At 35.1% G+C, this 20,493-nt stretch overlaps 1 protein-coding gene across 4 annotated transcripts in view; it reads right to left on the bottom strand.

Annotated features, from left to right (window-relative positions):
- TBC1D5 (TBC1 domain family member 5) overlaps positions 1-20,493 on the bottom strand; it is a 545,992-nt gene that overhangs the window by 200,069 nt on the left and 325,430 nt on the right. For all 4 annotated transcript variants that reach the window (XM_060099476.1, XM_060099475.1, XM_060099477.1 and 1 more), the window contains one exon: positions 19,999-20,171. In XM_060099476.1, coding sequence (XP_059955459.1) covers positions 19,999-20,171 — 173 coding nt within the window. The remainder of the gene's footprint in view (positions 1-19,998; positions 20,172-20,493) is intronic.

Raw genomic sequence — 20,493 nt, forward strand, 5'->3', positions numbered from 1 at the left:
AAGTAAAAATGACCATTTTTCCCTGAGTTTGGGTACATTAATGATATGTAAAATGTTTTATTTAAAAAAGCAATAGTAATCTCTGAAGTGTTCAAATAAACCTTCTAATTGTTTTCTAAACTGCATTCTTTTAAAACAAGAGAGCAACACTAGAGAAAAATAAGAAAAAAAATTGTTATCTGTACTACACTAGGTCGCTTCTGGTCCCTTTTACAGTTGACTCTAGAGACAGGTGAAATTTTACCTTGGTGTGGGATTCAAACTAAATTATGGGATACAGAAATGTGTCATAAATCAACTTCAAATGCTGAACAAAAGATAAATAACAAGATGTATATTCTGACATAAAGAACAGGCTCTAACTACAATACAAAGCAAAAAGCAAAAAAACCCTACTGTGCTACTCGGGCAGGTTCTCCTTGCCCTTTGATATGCTAACTCGGAACAGTAATGATGGATCTTGCAAGTTGACTTCTGTTTTCCAGAACTACGAGTTGTACGGAAAACATGGCTTTTCATCGAAACAATTACCATTAATCAAAACACTGAGAGCTAATACCACTCAAGTCCAACCTACCGCTGTGCCCAGCAATATATCAAACTGTCTGTTGTCAAACACACTAAACAAACTTAAACAGACTGTTTTCACTACAAATAACAGGAAAAAAATGCTTGCTAAGTAATTTCAAAATTCAATTGCTATCTCAGTAATCCATTCTGTTACTGGATTTTAATTTTCAGTATTCAATCATAATCCAACACAGACAGATTACTATGTGGCTCTGGAAAAAGACAATCGGTGTCACTGATAAATGAAGTTAACTGCAAAAGACTTGGTATTACAACAAATTTCGTTAACCTCTGATAATTTAGTACAGAAGTACACTTAAACGTGTAACACATTTTACTTTTTGAGGAGTCTGTAATGCTTCTTTTCCCAGCAAAAACTATTAGCATAAAAAAAGGTTTGATTGCTCTACAAGAGTCAGAAATGACAAGACAATTTCTATGCCAAGTGTACAAGGCCCATAACTCCATCAGTTTCTTTTATATTTAATTATGAAATCAGTCTTAGAAAAAATGACACACGAAATTTTCCATGAAAATGGAAACCACTTAGCTTCTGTTCACATAAGTATCAGACATTTATATCACCAACACATTTGAATACACAGCTATCTGTAGGCAAAGCCCGCATTTATAAATGTGGACTAAAGTAACTGTCTTGAAAGACCTTTATTTTTCTAACAATGCCTTTGCCTTTTCCTATTTTACTCTAATTCCTTCTTGGTTTTTAAACTAAAAGGGGAGATTCACAGTCAAAGAGGTAAAGGCAAAATATTTTATTACTCAGAGTCAGCTCTGTTTACCAGTTTCTAATCCGTAGAGATGGCAAAGTATTTTATAAAAGAAGGCAAGGAAAGGATGGGAACAGTGGAGTTTAACAAACAGATCAGGCATTTATTACCAGCAAGCTCCATTATGGATTTCTGAGCTTTGTAAGCCAAGCTCCCCCAAGTGTAATTAAATTTTTATTTATAACGGGTTTGTGACTGTTGACTTCACGTTGCCGAGGCCTGTTCCCCACCCCACCCCCACCGATGCTCACACACCCCCGTGTGAAATGGCATTACATGTTTACTACTAGACAGTACATATCGATGATGATCCTTTTCATTTAAAGTACCAAAATCGAACATTAATAAAACATATCCATAAAACAACAAAAAAGGACATGGCGTGCAGGGGCTGAGACAGAACACATGCACACGAACAGACCTCTCTTTCACAGACTCAGATTCTTTTCCACAGCTTTACCTAGTAAAGGACACTACAAATCTAGTACAGAAGGAGTATCTGGATGCTACACAGTAGACCACATTTTTACTGCTATCCATATCCAAGATCAGTGTAAACATAACTCGGAACAAGATCTAAAGTCCAAAGCCAATGTATTCTTATTCACTTGAGCAGTTTCTTCATTCACAAACCTCTGCTCCTGATAGAATTTATCACCTTTGTTTCATCATTACTCCCTCCCCCTTCTCATTTAGGTATAAACCCCTATATACTTTACACCTTCTTTTAAATGCTTAATACAAGTAACCACAGGAGAATCTCTTCTCCCCTTGAAAAACTGCAAATAAAGATGTCAGCTATTGAGTATATTTGTGGCGTCTCCGACAGCTGCTGTTAAATACCAGCTGGTCTAGCTGATTAAAATTACCTCCGAGTTGGTATTATAAAGATGCCTGGGCAGCGTTGCTGTATTAATGGATTATTGAGTGAGTGATGAAAACCTTGGCCAGCTGATGCGTTTTATTACAGATAGGCTTTATGATGTGTAATCACTGTAATTTTTACAACTAGAGGAAATATGAAAAAAGGAGTAAAAAAAAGCCTCATAGAAACTGATTTAACTAGATTATTCCTACAATTCTGTTTCCTAGAAGGAATCAAAGTACATAATTACTGTGCATAAATATCCAGGTATGGACCTATACACACGATTTATCCACCTATCTATGTGGGGATGTTATCATCAATACAGACAAGCAGAGAATGCACATGGAAAAATGCAGTATGAGTACAATTTGTGTGAACAGATATTTACTATGTTGCTGTCTGCCAAACCACCCAATTGGCCACAATGGGATCACATGATCGAAAATAGTTTTGAACTGTTCACCAGCTGGGCAATAGCTGAAAAATCCAAATCTGGCCAACTGGACTGTGGTTCACAGTCCAAGGGACAGGATCATTTTACTCCACTTACCATTTCCCTTTAGCTGCTTTCTTATAAGCAAGGTTTTTTATAGAACTCTACCAAATTGTCTCCCAGATCCTCTAACTTCCAGCTTATGTTCAAAAGAAGGCACAGCAGTCTATTGGCTCAGCTATTTTGAAGGCTGGCCACTACGGGAGCCAGAACCCTGCTCTCTCCATTGCCACGGTCCTTCAAATGCCCTGTTGTGTTTATGGCAATCGCAAGGCTCCTGTACATTCCCACTTGTTTCTAAGAGTGAACATCATCCCTCAGGACGCTGTGGTCATTAAACGGCTCAAGTAGAGAACAAAACTCAGAAAACTCAAGTGTGTCATTAGATGAATTAGTATCTTGTAGAAAAGGACAGTCATCTCAGACTGGATTCTCTTTTAGGTAATCCACAGTTTTACTTCAAAGTAATACTTCAGAAGAAAATTTCATCATCAAGTAGTATCAGTGTATTGTCTTGGCTTTGCTGTATGATATTTAACATTAATTTTCCACACATTCATAATAAAATACATAGAGCATGTGACTAGAAAGTAATGAAACTGATTCTTTTTTTAAACAAAGATACCAAAATTTATATATGAAAGGATTCATTCAGAGCCATGGTAGGTTGTTTGAATACCTCCTGGAGAGGCTGAGTGGTGTGTTTTGAGGATGAGTTTTATTTGTAAATGTAACTAACACTTCTAATTAGAGTCAAATGTGGTAAACAACATGAGAAACAACATTAGACAAAACCTTTTTTTGATGATTTGGTTACACAGCCATGAATCAGGTTTCTAATGTGGCTCCTACACTAGTAATAATCACAATTCCAAAGAGGGAGTTCTAGAAATATTTTGAGTAATAATGTTTCATTAAAATACATGTAAACTTGTTAAAGAGACCATGCTTCAGAAGGACCATGGTCATTCTCAATATGAAAACACGGGTATGCTGCTTTAAAAAAAACAACAACTGATCACTATTGGTTTAAAAAAATTGATTTGGTTATTTTTAATGGGAATGAACCTAGTCATTTGTGTTATTTTCAAAGATGTGCAACCTTAATATCGGACTTTATTCGCCCTTTTGTCCAATCTCTCATTCATAAGGCAACTCATCCATCAAATTCTGGTGGCTGGGGACTCTTGAGCCTCTGCTGAGACATCAGGATGAAGGCAGTCACCAATCCTAAACCAGCTATTTTGCAAATAATTTTTGATATAAGATTTTTCCACTTGCTGATTCAAAATGTGCCCATGCCCCCAGATTCTTTCTACTAGTTCTCATCTAGCCTTTTAGAGTGGCTGTTCCCTGTTCTAATGAATAATCCTTCAAATACCCAAACATAAAGCACAATGTTGATATCAGTAGGTGTTTAATAATAATTAGTGGTTGCTGAATGAATGATGGCTGAAACAGTTCTATTTTTTCAAAACCACTAAACTGAAAAAAACCCCCATAAAATTAACGAAATCAAGTGAAAGGCTTAAACTAAAGAAACTAAGAAAAAATTGATATACACAGCTTAATCATATTTCCTTAATGAGAAAACTTATAAATCTAAGAACAACTAGGTGAAAAGCCAAACTTCTCATCAACTAGTAGAACAGAGCAACCAGAAGCAGAGGCCAGTTTCATATATATATATATATATATATATATATATATATATATATATATATATATATAAAAGGTTAAAAAAAAGGTTAAAAAAGGTTAAAAAAACCTTTCTCTGTGTTTCATTTGTCTCCTTTCCTCCTCTTTCTCTGGCCTTTATGTCCTAATACCAGCAGAATGCATGATCGGAGCAGGGGATGTGATGAGGGAGGGGCAGGCCAGGAAGGAGACGCAGGAAGGAGGGGAGACAGAGAATAAGAGGCTGCACAGGCAGGGCGCCTATGTGGTGGATGGGAGCCAGGAGTAAGCCTAGAGGTGCACTCTGGGCAGCCCGTGCCCTCTCCACCACCAGCAACAGAACCTACGGAAGAGGACAATTAGGTAACTGATCCCTCTCGCCTCACAATTACTATTGTTTTGAAACTGTATCTTCCACAGAAGAAGAGTGGGAGTGAAAATTCAAAGACAAGAAGAAAGTGGTCTTAGGAGCCAGTCTGCCCTGATCTGACACTGTCGTTGTAAACACCAAGAGGCAGAGGCCCTCCTCCCCGCTGGAGCCCATCAAACTAGAAAAGAGAGCTACTTACTGATGGGCTAAACCACAGCAATTTGGTATATGGGGTCTCATGGCTCTGGAAGGAACCATTTACCATTAATTTTCAATTTGAAGGAGTAGTATTATTCATCATTTTTATTATTATTTAGAGGTATGCAGTCTTAACTAGAATTTTATGATCCTTGCTATGATTTATCATTACTTTTAAATTTAATGAACACTTAGAAAGTGTTTCCTATGTGCCAGACACTGTTTTAAGGGCTCTGCAAATAGAAAAGCCACGTGGCAACCCTATAAAAGGAAGTTAAGTACTCTTAATCTGACTTGGACTCAACTTTCACAAGCATTCAGTGCAACCCGATACCTGATATCAGCTTCGGGAACTTGTAAGACGGTATAAACAACATATAAACATTATTTTTCTCTTAATATTTACTTCAAATAAGATAAAACCCTTTTAATTATAAATCAGTAATACGAATAAACTAAGCCTACAGTATATACTAGGCATCAACATGATAAAATGCTACCCACTAAAATACACTTGTAGTAATAATCCTTCCCCTCTTCCCACCCTTGGTGTAGAGATGGATCATCTTCACACTTGCGGATGTTAGCTCTTTCGGAGAGTGTCCACAAGGGTCACTGTTCATACTTTAACCATTTTTAATTGTTTAAGACCCAGTGACTTAGTTAGGTCAGATGCTCTCTTTAGTAAAAGCCGAAACTGCTCAGCACAGATGGGATCACTCAGACCATAACTCAGTCTTTTCTCCAAGTCCTAGTCATCTTGATATTGTTTCTGATGCCTCTTAATCAGGGCTTATGTCTATTTCAATGATTATCAATTCTAAATTAAGATCTTTTAAAGAGTGTATCATATTTCCCCCCACAAATTCCATGTAGCATAACATTTAATTTTAATAAGACTAAAATTTTTTTCAAAGTCTGGACTTTTTTTTTTAATCCCACATACCATTTACAGTTCAAGTCATAATAAGGACATTTAAGAGGCAGTACGTTGGTATAAAAAAATCATTATATGAAATCATACAAAAATGTCTAACAATAACTGAAGTAAAATGAAAACAAAAGCATTATTTTTATTAGAGAAGGTGAATTTTAATGAAAGAAGATTTTAGAAACAAAGTGTGTATATATAAGCCAAACTGAATTGCAAACAGTATTTCTTTTCCTGCACTTAAACTCTGGTACAAATCTAGTATTTAAAACTACAAAAATAAGAATAAGAAATTTGAGGGGTAAAGAAACATTTGATGAAGAATCAAAAGCAGCCAAAAGCAAAAATAAGAAGTTAAAAGCAACATGCTCTAGCAATGTTTAACCTGTATCACTATTAGTGAAGGAAAAAGTTTTTAGAGTTTGTGGTAGAAGAGCTCTCATTTTTTACCCTTTTAAACTGACTGTAATAAATGATGAATTTTCTTAATTGAATCAGCAGCCTTTGTCAAACAGCATCTTATGAAATTATGAGCTTGGAAGAGGTTCTCTTCATTAAGCAAGCTCATCATTTTTCTAACATTTATGTCAGGGAAGGACTAACAGTAGGAAGGCAGGATTCTAACTTGATACTGTGGGTCATATAAAATTTTATGTAACGGTGAAACGCTGTCCTTAAAATAATTTTACAAAAGTCAGAAAGATAACCTAGAATTTTCACACAAAATGTGCACTAGGTGATCTCAAATGTCTAAAAAGCTAGTCAAGAGACACTTCTCTAGAAAACTTGACATTTACAGGCATCTGTTTGAAGTCCTAGTAGTTCCCCTAAAAGGTTTTACATGTATTAGGCCAAGTCCCTAGAGGTCAAAAAATAAGGGTAGAGACTTAAGTCTGGTCAGAGACCTATCAAAGACACACACTGTAATCACTGATGTAAGTGATACAAATTAGGTTAATTACAAGGTATACTTAATAATGGAGTATGATATCATACATGAATTACCATATAGCAATAGGAAAGAGCTTATTAGCACAATTAGCTGTAGATATTCAATTTGCCTCTGGCTTACTTGGTTATGGAAAGAGTTGGAGAATAGAAAAACAATCAGAGACCCATGAAATAAAGACGCCAAGGATGAGAAATGAGGGAGAGAAACTGAATATGAGCGGCTAATTAATAATGCCAAGGTTTTTACCCACATTTAACTATTATTTCCCTGTAAGTCCTAAAAATTTCTCCTTCTTGCTTTAGAACCTACAGTTCTGATTTGAGGACAAAAATTACGTCCCTTCCAATCTAAATGTATTCTACTGGCTAACAGACTCAAAGGCAATACTGGATTTACAGTCATATCACTCTGTTGTTAAACCAGACAGCTTAAAGAAGACATCCCACTGTTCCACTAAGACTTAAAACAACTCTGCCAATGTCTTTCTGGAGAACTTTTTTTTTTTATGACTGTTATTAGGTGGTATTTTATGTGTGTTGAGTTTTGGGGTGATATTTGTTTTTCCTGTACATTGTACTTATGTTCAGTTAAAGACATCGCAACAATTGTGCAGTCACAGTCCTATCGGGTTCCTCTAGAGAATGCTGATATAACCTGAAGTTGACCCAGGTCTGGTGGGTGAGTTTAACACTGGGGTTGGCAAAATGTTACACTGTTCATGATGTATAACTCTAAGATAAGGAAAATATATTAACATACTCATCTTTAATATGTGAATTGCTTTGATAAATAAATAAAATTTAATAAATGAGGTCTTAGTTGCAGAGCTAAAAAGTTTATGATAGAAGCTTCTTATATGTATTGGAAGCATTTTAATGTTCACTGTAAATATTTCTTATTAGAAGCTCAATATTTTGGAAGCATTTAAAACTTAAATACATTAAATGAAGATGCCATCATTTGCTTTTTGGTTGTTTTCACTAGTCCAATATATTTATTAGGCTCCAAAACACTAGTGGAAGAAGTCATTTAATTGGAAAAACTTTCAGACCATGGGAAGAATTTTAGAAAGGAGCACACACACACACAAAGCCCTTGTCTGTGCTAAACACTTTATTTCCAAATAGTTACAGTCCTTTTAGCTACAGCATCCCAAGGTCATACTGGAAATCACTGGTTCCTCGAAGTTTGTAAGTATTTAAAAGTTTTATTATCACGTCTGTACATACCATACACATGACTGGAATTATGTTTTCTGCGTGTCAAAAAGAACCAAGAAATAAACAAAACTGAGTTGCCTGCCATAAATTAAAAGAAAATTGTGCCATTTGTATGGGGTTAAGAATACTGGGTGGCTAATTCTCAATCTTAGGTGTCTACCTAAGTAGTTTGGAATTCAGAAATAGAGAAATTTACAGTTATAGCTGGATTAACATTTCTCTCTCAGAAACAAAAAATATAGATCAGAAATAAACCTGTACAAATCAAACCAACTAATTTTTGACAAAGATGCAAAGGCAACTGAATGGAAAAAGGATAGTCTTTCAACAATGACACTAGAATAACTGGATATCCTCTGCCCAAAATAATTAACTAATTAACATTTACCTATACCTCTCACTTTATACAAAAATTAACGCAAAATGGATCACAGGCCTAAATATAATACAATACGTAAAACAATTAGAACACGTAGGTTAAACAAAGAGTTCTTAGATATGACACCAAAAACACATTTGATAAGGAAACAGTAGATAAATTGGATTTCACCAAAATGAAAAATGTTTGAAAGATACTTACAAGAAATGAAAAGACAAGCCACTGACAGGAAGATACTATTTGTGAATAACAAATGACAACAGACTTGTACCTAGACTATATAGAAAACTCTCAAAACTCAATACTAAGCAAATAAATAAACCCAATTTGTAAAAAGGGCAAAAGACGTGAGCCATCTGAACTGACATTATTTTAATTAAATTTATTCTGATGTAATTGTATATTCACATGCAGTTGGAAGAAACAGTACAGTGAGAGTCTGTGAACTGTTTCCCCAAGGGTAACATCCTACAAAACTATAGTACAATATCACCACCAGGATACGCAACCATTCACAAGGTCATAATACCGAAATATTCCATTTCCACAAGGATCCTTCCTATGCTTTTATAAGCATACCCACTTCTCTCCTGCTCTCATTTTTTCATGCCTGTTAATTTTATTAATCTTGTCAAAGAAATAGCTTTTTGTTTCCTTTTTCTTGTTATTCTGTTTCTTCTTAGTCTATTACCTTTGTACTGTTTTTAATTATATTGGTTTCAATTCTTACCTTTATTCCTTCCTTTTACCTACTTTGAGTTTATTTTGTCTTCTTTTTCTAGGTTCTTAAGTGGAAGCTTAGATTACTAACTTGAGTTTTCTTCTTTTCTAACACAAGCATTTAGTGCAATAAATTTACCCTTTAGCACTGCTTTAGCTCTGTCCCACAAATTTTGATATGTTGTACTTTCATTTCATTCAGTTAAATGTATCTTTAAAAATTTCTCTCGAGACTTCCTCTCCAATCCAGGGATTATTTGGAAGTGTGTTATTTAGTTTCCAAGTGTTTGCAAAGTTTTCCCCTTAACTGTTATTTCTAATCTGATTCTATCGTGAACAGGGAAAATACTCTATGATTTCAATTCTATTAAATTTGTTGAGGCTTGTTTCATGGGCCAGGATATATTTAGTTGTTGAGTTCTATATTTCTTGTCTAGTTGTACTATCAATTATCGATAGTCTCAAACTATAAACATGGATTTGTCTTTCTCCTTTCAGTTCTATCAGTTTTTGGTTCACATATTTTGTAGCTCTGTTGTTTAATGCACACACATTTAGGACTGCTAAGTCCTTTTGGTGAACTGACCCTTTTACCATTATGTAATATCCTTTTTGTCTCTGGTAATTCTCTGTGATCTGAAGTCTACTTTATTTGATATTATTATCAAATATATCTCCTGCTTTTATAAACAAGATTGTTTTAAGTTCCTGGTCTTTTAATTTCCAATCAATTTCCAATATCTTGCATTTGCACTCTCCTATCACAATTGCTGGTTTTGATGTCATATATATGTGCAGATGGTTTCCTACCTTTAAGTTTGCCTTTACCAGCGAGCCTTTCCATTCATAATTTTCTTGTTTCGAGTAGTGGCTTAGATAAGCCACTTTTCTCTTCCACTTAGATAAGTTCCCTTAGCATTTGTTGTAAAGCTGGTCTGGTGGTGCTGAATTCTCTTAGCTTTTACTTTTCTATAAAGCTTTTGATTTCTCAGTCGAATCTGAATGAGAGCCTTGCTGAGTAGGGTATTCTTGGTTGTAGGTTATTCCCTTTCATCACTTTAAATATATCATGCCACTTCCTTCTGCCCTGCAGAGTTTCTGCTGAAAGATCAGCTGATAGCCTTATGAGAGTTCCCTTCTATGTTATTTATTGCTTTTCCTTTGTTGTTTTTAATATTTTTTTTCTCTGTCTTTAGTTTTTTCCAGCTTGATTACTATGTGTCTTGGAGTGTTTCTCCTTAGGTTTATCCTGCCTGGGACTCTCTGTGCTTCCTGGACTTGGATGACTGTTTCCTTTCCCATCTTAGGGAAGTTTTCAGCTATTACCTCTTCAAATATTTTCTTGTGCCCTTTCCCTATCTCTTCTCCTTCTGGGACCACTATAATGCAAATGTTGGTGTGTTTAATGTTGTCCTAGAGGTCTCTCACACTTTCATTTCTTTTCAGTCTTTTTTCTGTTCCATGGCAGTGATTTCCACCATTCTGTCTTCCAGCTCACTTATCCGTTCTTCTGCCTTAGTTACTCTGCTGTTGTTTCCTTCTAGTGTATTTTTCATTTCAGTTATTGTATTGTTCATCTCTGTTTGCTTGTTCTTTAGTTCTTCTAGGTCTTTTTTAAACATATCTTGCATCTTCTCAATCTGTGCCCCCATTCTTTTTCAGAGATCTTGGATCATCTTCACTATCATTACTCTGGATTCTTTTTTGGGTAGATTGCCTATCTCCACTTCACTCAGTTTTTCTTCTGGGGTTTTATCTTCTTCCTTCATCTGGGACATATTCCTCTGCCATCTCCTTTTGTCTAACTTTCTGTGATTGTGGTTTCCGTTCTGCAGGCTGCAGGACTGTAGTTCTTCTTGCTTCTGCTGTCTGCCTTCTGGTGGATGAGGCTATCTAAGAGGCTTGTGCAAGCTTCCTTGTGTAAGGGTCTGGTTCCTGTCCACTGGTGGGTGGAACTGGGTCTTGTCCCTCTGGTGGGCAGGGCTGTGCTCAGGAAGACTTTAAGCAGCCTGTCTGCTGATGGGTGGGGCTGTGTTCTCACCCTGTTGGTTGCCTGGCCTGAGGCATTCCAGCACTGGGGCCTATAGGCTGTTGGGTGGGGCTAGGTCTTGGGGAGGAAATGGCAGCCTCCAGGAGGGTTCACGCCAATGAGTACATGCCAGAGCTGCTGCTTCCAGTGTCTTTGTCCCCACAGTGAGCCACAGCTGTCCCCCACCTCCACAGGAGACCCTCCAATACTAGCAGGTAGGTCTGTCCTAGTCTCTTATGAGGTCACTGCTTTTCCCCCTGGGTCCTGGTGGACACGTGACCTTGTGTGCACCCTCCAAGAGTGGAGTTTCCATTTCCCTCAGTCCTGTGGAGCTCCTGCAATCAAACCCTGATGACCTTCAAAGCCAGATTCTCTGGGAGCTCCTCCTCCCATTGCCAGACCCCCAGGCTGGGAAACCGGACGTGGGGCTCAGGCTTTTCACTCCTGTGGGAGAACTGCTGTGGTATAACTGTTTTCCAGTTTGTGGGTCACCCACCCGGTTCGTATGGGATTTGATTTTATCACGATTGTGCCCCTCCTACCGTCTTGCTGTGGCTTCTTTGTCTTTGGATGTAGGCTATCTTTTTTGGTAGGTTCAAACATTTTTTTTTGTCGATGTTTGTTCAGTAGTTAGTTTTGATTTTGGTGTTGTTGTAAGAAGGGGTAAGTTCACGTTCTTCTCCACCATCTTGCCAGCCCTTAAAGCCATGATTTAATCTAACTCTATATTATTTCAAACCTCACTTATTTTTTTCACTTTGTAATGTTGTGAGCACCCTGTGAACAAGTGCCTAACATTTATCAGGAATTAAAATATCTGTTATGTTATACTGGGAGGTATAGTGGACAGGTAAGTCAAATCAGCCATGAAATAAGCAACTATCTGTGATGGTACCAAACTCCCCAACAAGGGACTGGTCAAGTTGAGATATTCAATTAATTAATATGAATAGTACAATTGAGATTGAAGCACTTCATGAGTAGCTACAAGAGCGACCTTCCAAAAGACCCTTAATCCCAGAATGCTGGGATTCTGTGCAGGGCCAATAACAGAGCCCTGTGGCAGGCCACCAGGAGCCCATTCCACCTAGGTCACAGCACACTCATGGATACTCTTTGAACATAGTTGTTAAGTAAAGCTACATTTCAGCCCAAATGTAGTACCACTCCATCTTCAAATCCTCCATTTTGAGCAAAAGAATATTACAAGAAAATGGTGAAATAAAAATCTTCAGTCACAAGTTTTTTTCTAATCTGGTAATTTGACAGACAAGAAAATGCAGTTCTATCTTGTCCTAACTGTTCTGGTGAACACATGCTAGATCTATATAAAATAATTTCCCTTTCAAAGAATTACAGATTATCTATTTTTTAAAAGTGATAAAATATTGTCAGAGATTGATGTAAATACATTATATTGCACTGCAGATGTTAAAATAGAGATTTTCTTTTACTTTAAGTATTCTTGCCATGACCTCTACTTTTCTTAATTCTTCAAAGATTACTGATAATGGTTCAAATATGTCTTCAAAGTATTTCAGTTTTCTGGATACTGACATATGTGGCCACTAATGGTAATTAAGTACCTTATGTTTGCCCTCATATTTTAAAAAATCTTATAAAATCAATCTGTGATTAAATTGAGATAATTGAGAAAACAGCAAAAAGTATGAAGAAAATAAACACAATTCTTTATTCCCTTTCAGAGATAACCAGTGTTAACACTACTTCCAGGCTAATTTTCATTTAAAACATATATAATTTTTAAAACTAGGAAATTAGATTATATGTGGTTTCTCTTCCTGATTTTTCACTTAGACTATATCATATGCATCAACTCTTGGGATTACAGAGTCCACAAATACATCATTTAAATTATGGAATAATTTCATCAAATGGACTTATTTACCCTATTATTTCCTTTATTATTAGAAATTAGTTCCCATTTCATATCATAAATAATACTGTGATAAATATCTTTATACAGACCTCTGCTCTCTGATTCCCTTAAAGCTTAAAAGTAGAATCATGAGTCAAGGAGCCCAAGTTTATCAGGTATTTTACTCACTTTCCCAATCAACTCCCAAATTAATTATATCAGCATTGAGTAAAATTTTCTCCAATCCTAATCAACCTGAATGAAAATTATATTTTGCTATTTAATTTATAATTCTTTAAATATTTGAATAGTTGAAACCTTTTTACTATATTTGTTGGCCATTGATTTTTTTTTTCCTATGCATTGTTGGTTCACTTTATTTTTCTACTTTATAGGTAAAGTGGTTTCTTACTAATTTTAAGGGCTTATTTTATATAAAGAATACAAATTTGCTTTATATTCTTTATATATTTGTGTACATTGCAAAAAAAGTTTGTCTTTGCACTGAATTTTATTGGAATGAAATTTTGGAGTAGTCATATTTCAAACTTACTCTAAAATGTCTTTCATTGCTACTTTTCTTAGAAAACTCCATGGTCATTGGAAGATTGGTTATAGTTATATTTTCATGTATGTTTTCCAGTAATTATTTAGAGTTTTAATTTTTTAAATAATCATTAGTTGATGTTCCTCAAAATAGCAGATTTTTCACCAATGATATTTTGAATAATCAGTTCCTTATATAATTGGTTTGTGACCTTTACTTCCTTTGTTTTTACCTCCATCCCATTCATGCATCAATTCAAAAATATTTACTGAATACTTAACCATGTAGGGGGTTCTGTTAGGGAGGCATCTGGGATATATTAATGAACAAGGCAGACAAACTCCTTGCTGTCATAGATCTTACACACTAAAATTCAAGGCTATTATAATTGAATGTGTTATTAATAAAGAATACTCTTTTTCAATGTTTTCGTTTCAAAGTGTATTTTTTGGTATCACTATTGCCATCTCTGTATTCCTTTACCAAACCATATCAATGTATTTTAGCTGTCTCTTTTAAGTAGCATGTAGTTGGATTTTGTCCATAAAGTCAATCAAGAATAGTCTATTATTAGAAGAGCTTAAAGCACTTAGGTATAGTACTATGCCTACTGTTTGACAGTATCATTTGTCATCTTGTTTTATTGTTTTATGCTTCCTTTGTAAGCCCTTGTTGTTGTTGTTGTTATTATGACTACTTAGTGAGTCTTATGAGCCAGGCAATTGGACTTAGCACATGAAAGTTAATACCTATGAACATTTTTGAGTATTTACAACATGCCAACTACTGTGCTCTAAATGATATTTTTTCATTTAATCCTCACAATCCCACTGCATGGATACTATTTTATAGAAGTTTTATAAAACAAAAAACTTTAGTGATTATAAATATCAGTGAAATAGTATATATTCCTTCACGTGTGATAAATTATGCAAACTTTTATACTTCTTTCCCACTTTGAATTATTCACTAAAATTATGTAGATCTAAGATCTAAATAATGTTATAAATTATTTTGACTGCTCTTTAGATGATTATTTTTGACAACTGCATTCAGTTGTAAACACCATATCTTACTGGTTACACTGCTTTCGAGCAGTCCTTTAAGAAACTGCTTTCTCCTTTTGAATTATTCATTTTTATTCACCTTTCAGTGGGAAGAGTATATTTTTACCTAGAAAGATGTGTGGATGGTACTTTTCCTAAATTTCTGCATGTGTGACTAGGCACAGCATTTCCTTCTTGGCCTGTCTATCTTAAAATTCATAATTACTTTGTCAGTACAGATTCCATTTCTTCTATTTCATCAATTAACTCTTTTTGTAGGTCAAGTTAAAGATTAAAGTAGCAGAAGACCCCTTCTCCACCTGCTTTCTTATTTTTCTATCCAGTGGCCTGACCTAAATAAGGCCAGTATTGGACCTGGACAAGAAGAGTTAAGCCTCAGGCGATGGCTTATTATTTTACCTACATCTCTGCTGCTGCTACCTTTGTACAGAAGACGCTGTGCTCTTTCTGTCCTGATTCTTGGCATGGCTATAGCTCTCAGGCCCTCCAGTGCCTTTGATTTTCCATTTCCTCCTTACCAGGCTGGTTTCTGATCACTACTAACAAGACTCCTTTGATTTCGGGCCTCCTACCTGGCTGGTCTTTGCTGCTTACCTGCTCACCCTGCATTTGACTCATGGTCCCATCTGATACATAGTACCTTTGGGTACCTTAGTTTTCTACCACACTCATATATCTAGTCAAATTAGAGTATGAATGTAGGCTCAGGAGTTCAAAGCTTGGCTCAGCTTCTTGGTAGCTAGTTGATCTAAATAAGCCTTTATAAGCCTTGATTTCCTCATCTACAAAATGCAGATGATCACAGCATCTATTCCAATGTGTTGTGAGGATAGATAAGATAATCATCGTAAAGCCTTTAGGGACAATGCCTAGTCCACAGGAAATAATAAATATTAACAATTATTAACCAATATTTCAAATAATTTATTATTCTTCCCTACAATTCTTAATCATAATTCTTCATATATTGTAGGAGGGGGAAAAAACCAGCTTTTTCAAGAGGAGTAATTTGGGGGGAATGCCCAGTGCTGTATGACAAGGTATCATTGGCTCTTCACCTTCTAATCCCTCAGTCTGTATTTTATGTTTCATACATAACATAAAGCTCATTGAAAAGAAAAGAATATTTCAATCATTAACTGTGTTTTGAATAGGAAGCCATTTCTTAACCTGTTGAGAGAGAGAATTTTTAAGGTGGGTAATTATATTGACTTTGATGACTGAGAGTTATATTTTTACCCTATGTTTATACTTCCAGTATCAGTTTAAAAAACTTGGTAGTCATACATAATCACACTGATATGTGTTAGAATAAAAAGTGATATAAATATTCTGAAACTACACTACAATTTAGCAGATTATTTATCAATAACCAACAACCTCCTCAATTAAATTACTAGAAACCACCACAGCAAAACAACTGCTAATCCAGAAAACAGGAAATAAGGGAAATGAAAGATGTATAAAAAACATTTGGGAGATATGGAATCTATCCCATGTGTGCTGTAAAGAGCTCGTAATTTAAGAATCCCGAAGCCCAAGTGTGTTATGAGGGTGTTTCCTCAAAAGTGACATTAATTGCATATCCCATGGATGTTTATTATGTATTCTATTTATATCAAAGTATAATATGTAGTCGAAAATATACAGATTCAATATATTTAAGGGGCATAATAAAACAGTTACTCTGGCCTAGCAAAAACTGTTATTTTTAAACTTCAATTTTCGGTCTTTTTGTAAAAGAGTATTTATACTATTAAGTATTAAGAAAACAGTATTGAAACTTTGTATTTGAATCTGCTGTGATTAAGGGTCTTTTGGACTCAAAACAAGACATACTCAGGGATGGAATTGTAACAGTAATATTTTAGAGGCTTCTGCACAAAAATAATTCCCAAGTGATGAAATCAAAGAACATTCTTATTCTCATATTAAAAATGAAGATACCCAACAGCAACTCTTAGAAATTACCTTGGAAAGTTGGAAATGATACAGTCAATGTTTTACTTTGGAAATTACTACGCATGCACTGACAAGCCCCTATAGAACTTAATTTTTAAAAAGTCTAATACTTATCAATAATTGGCAAGCAAAAGACAACTCAAGATGTTAATTATTTGAATTAAAGTAAGAGAAATTTCATTTTTGGTGCAACAGGAGTAATCTTTCATAAAGTTAATGAAAAACAGTATAAATTACTTTTAGGAAATATTATGTTATAATATCACTTAGAAAGTATTGAATATTTAATTGCAAATTAACTTTGTTTAACCTAAATAGTAAGTTGATTTAACATTTCCTAACAGAAAAACCAGCTACAATTACCCAGGAGATAATGCACTAAAATATATAAAATAATCACATTAATAAGCAAATTATCATATAACATTCAAGATTTCAAGGGGCTTTACTCCCATATTTCAAGATAAATATCATCAATTTATTTAAAATTAAGATAAGCTAATTTGGAATGACTGTAGCCAATGTTTGTACAATTAATATTTTTACACTAATTATTAATTCTAATTCTGTTAAATACATTTATTAGCAAAATGCAACAAATGCATTTATATATGGCATATCTGCTACATCAGGAGACTCCCACATATATTCTCCTACAAAAAAACAGAAGAAAAACTACTTCTAAAAACAGGGTAATTATAAAATCATTTTCTTAAAGATAACCACACCCATATCAGAGGGCAGATTTAAATAAACTTTAATGTATCATGCAACTGCTAAGACTGACTAAAAGTAGAAACCTGGACTCAATATGGGATATAATTTCATTTTGCTAAATAACCCTTTCTCCACCATGTAAACAACTTTCTCCCAACAGCAACAGACAGTAGCATCAGCAATTATTTAGATTAATATTACTTGCATGACATAAAAGAAACAATTTCAATTCATTTCCATGAGATAAAGACGCACAAAATTTATTACCTTCAAGGACATAAAATTATTGTGCCAAATTGCTATGATCTGTTTCTAAAAGTTTACTCTCCACTTCTATACTATCTCTTGAGAACCACTGGTGCAAAGGATAACTATTATGTTTCCACTTAAGTAGAAGCTTGTATGCTTCAGTGAAGCAAACATAGAAAGCCAAAGCCAGAGCTGGAAGGGTGCATGAATCACATGGTACATCATATTGACAGAGCCATGATATCCTAATTCAGTAATTATAATGACAGATAATGACAACAAAAGCAGTGCTAAACATATATTGAATGTTTCCTCCAAACTGAACACTGATTTTTATATATTATGATTTAATTTTCATAGGCACTCCATGAAGCAGGTACCACTATTTTTCATCTCCATTACACAGATGAAGAAACCAAGGCTCTAAGTGGTTAAACAGGTCTGTTTCATTTCAAAGCCTGTGCTTCTAACTGCTATTTTATATTATACTGATATTATCCTTTGGGCCCAAAGGTTCTAACAGTCATCAATAGGAAATATACAGGTGAGCAGTACAGCTTAGTGTAGTGTAAACACATAGGAAGATTCAACCACATTGTCCCACAAATAGAAATAATAAAATCAACTTTAATAAGTGATATGAGAAAGTAAAACTCTTACACTATAAAATGTAGTACAGCCCAATTAAGAGAATGAATGATTTCTTCAAAGATTAAAACAATTACATATTTTTAGATAATGCAGATGAGATTCTATACAAAAATAAAGGGATGACTGAGTCAACTATGGTTACCGCAAGCCCTAATTTTGTTAGTACAGCTGAAAATAAAGTTGAAAGGATTAAGAGTAATTATGTCACGGATCATAGAATCTTATTGGGAAGGTGCTGGCTGGATATCAAAGAAGCTCTATGAATCATTATTATGAAGAGAAACCTGACGGGAACTAATGTCTGATAAGGAAACCAGAACACACTAGTTATAAATCATTGTACCCAAGTCCATGCCACGATCACCGTAATGTGAAGCACCAGCTTGGCCAAAGAGGTAACAAACCATAGGGCACTTCAAAGAAATGATCAACGTGTCCGACATTAGTTTCTTTCTCCAATATTTAAGACCAATTTCTAGATTCACAAAAATTCTTGAGGCTATAAAATGGATTTCTGTATTTGAGTAAACCAATTCTTTGAGTGCAGAGTAGAGAGGAATATAGAATCTGCCTCCTGACCTTGCTGCTAGGTATTTTAAAATAAATTTTTACTCTATAATCACAAATATATTAGCTAGACTTTGAAGTGTAAGAAATGCCAGTTCATTAATAACGTACAGTGCTGCCGAGGACCCACGTTCCCCAGAACTTTCTCACTTCCATTGGGAATGACGGAGCTGCTCTCAATGATGAAATCAAGCTTAAGTCACAGAAATGAAAACAGGCATCATGAAAACAGGAGAGCAGAAATATGAATTCATATTCATTGAGCATCTACTATGTATATCTCATTAACACCTTCTCAATTTTCCACGTTCTATCTAGTTGACAGATGGGATTTGCAGGAAATATCTACCAGGGAGCTGCCCAGCACCAGACATAAATGTCACATTGTTTCTATTTAAAGGATTCTTTTGTTGTCTGTACCACTACACAACTAATTCATATTTATTAAAGTTGCTATCTTTCTAATTTGCCTACTCATGTTATAAGCCACCGAATGCATACACACACACACCACACACACACACACACACACACACACACACACACAACTAAGGGTAACTGGCTCCATATTCTGCTATAGCATGTTACAGAAGTCATCTGGCTGTAGATGATTAATATATTATTTTCACTGTGAGGGACATTTATCTTACTTTTAGAAATGCACTTTTGAGGGTAGAGCAGATAAGCACACTATAAAATGGAAAGAACATGAATATCTTACAGGATAGTTTGGGTTCCGGGCTGGCTTCAATGTGTACAATCAGTGTGACCCTGCACTTCTCAGAATGCTTGGTTTAATGATCTGCTGTTGCCATCTTGAAATTCCCACTAATTTTTTTTTAAAGGGCCATTCATTTTTATTTTACACTGGCTCTGCAGATTATAGAGCCAATTCTGCCTGGATTTGAATTATGACTTCACTGTTCAATATGTGTAAGTTTATTGTAAACTTTAGTTTCTTCCTCTGTAACAAAGGGGTAAAGTTAGATGAAATGGGACATATGAAAGCAATGAGCACAGAGTCTGGCACACAGAACACAAAAGGAGATATGAAATGAAATGTAGCCGACATAGCTCTAACTCTTACTTCTATGAATCTGAAACATATAGAAACCACCATAAATCATAATTAGGTATTGCTGAAATTTAAACTTGAATACTTACAGCCCATATATCTGTGGTGCAATTTCTAGTCTGTTCAGGTGCATGTAAAGCTCAATATCATGCTTCTTCAGTAGATGATCCTGGATCTGGTTGACTTTAGTAACAATAGCAACTGTTGGCCCCAAATCCTGTGGTCTAGCAAAGGGGATAGGAGTCATCAGGGTTTCTTTCCCCTAAACACAGGAAAAATGGAACATGTATTATTTCAATGTGAAGTTAACAAATACATGGACATCAATCTTGAACGCATTTATCAATGGAAGTTTAGAGAAGAACCAACAACTACTTTAACCAACTCAGGAAAAAAGCTTAAAATGTGGGATCATAAACTGATTGTCACATAGATGACTGTGCCCATAAAGGCCTTGAAATATCTTCTAAAATTTTTCTACTTGTATTCCCTCGACCAGTTTATCTGGTGACATTAAGTCATATAAGATAATTTTGGCTAGAGGTAATGGTGGCCACTAGTCTATCTGTCCATGGCCAGTTTGT

This window comes from Mesoplodon densirostris, chromosome 5 (assembly GCF_025265405.1).
Source record: "Mesoplodon densirostris isolate mMesDen1 chromosome 5, mMesDen1 primary haplotype, whole genome shotgun sequence".
NCBI lineage: Eukaryota > Metazoa > Chordata > Mammalia > Artiodactyla > Ziphiidae > Mesoplodon > Mesoplodon densirostris.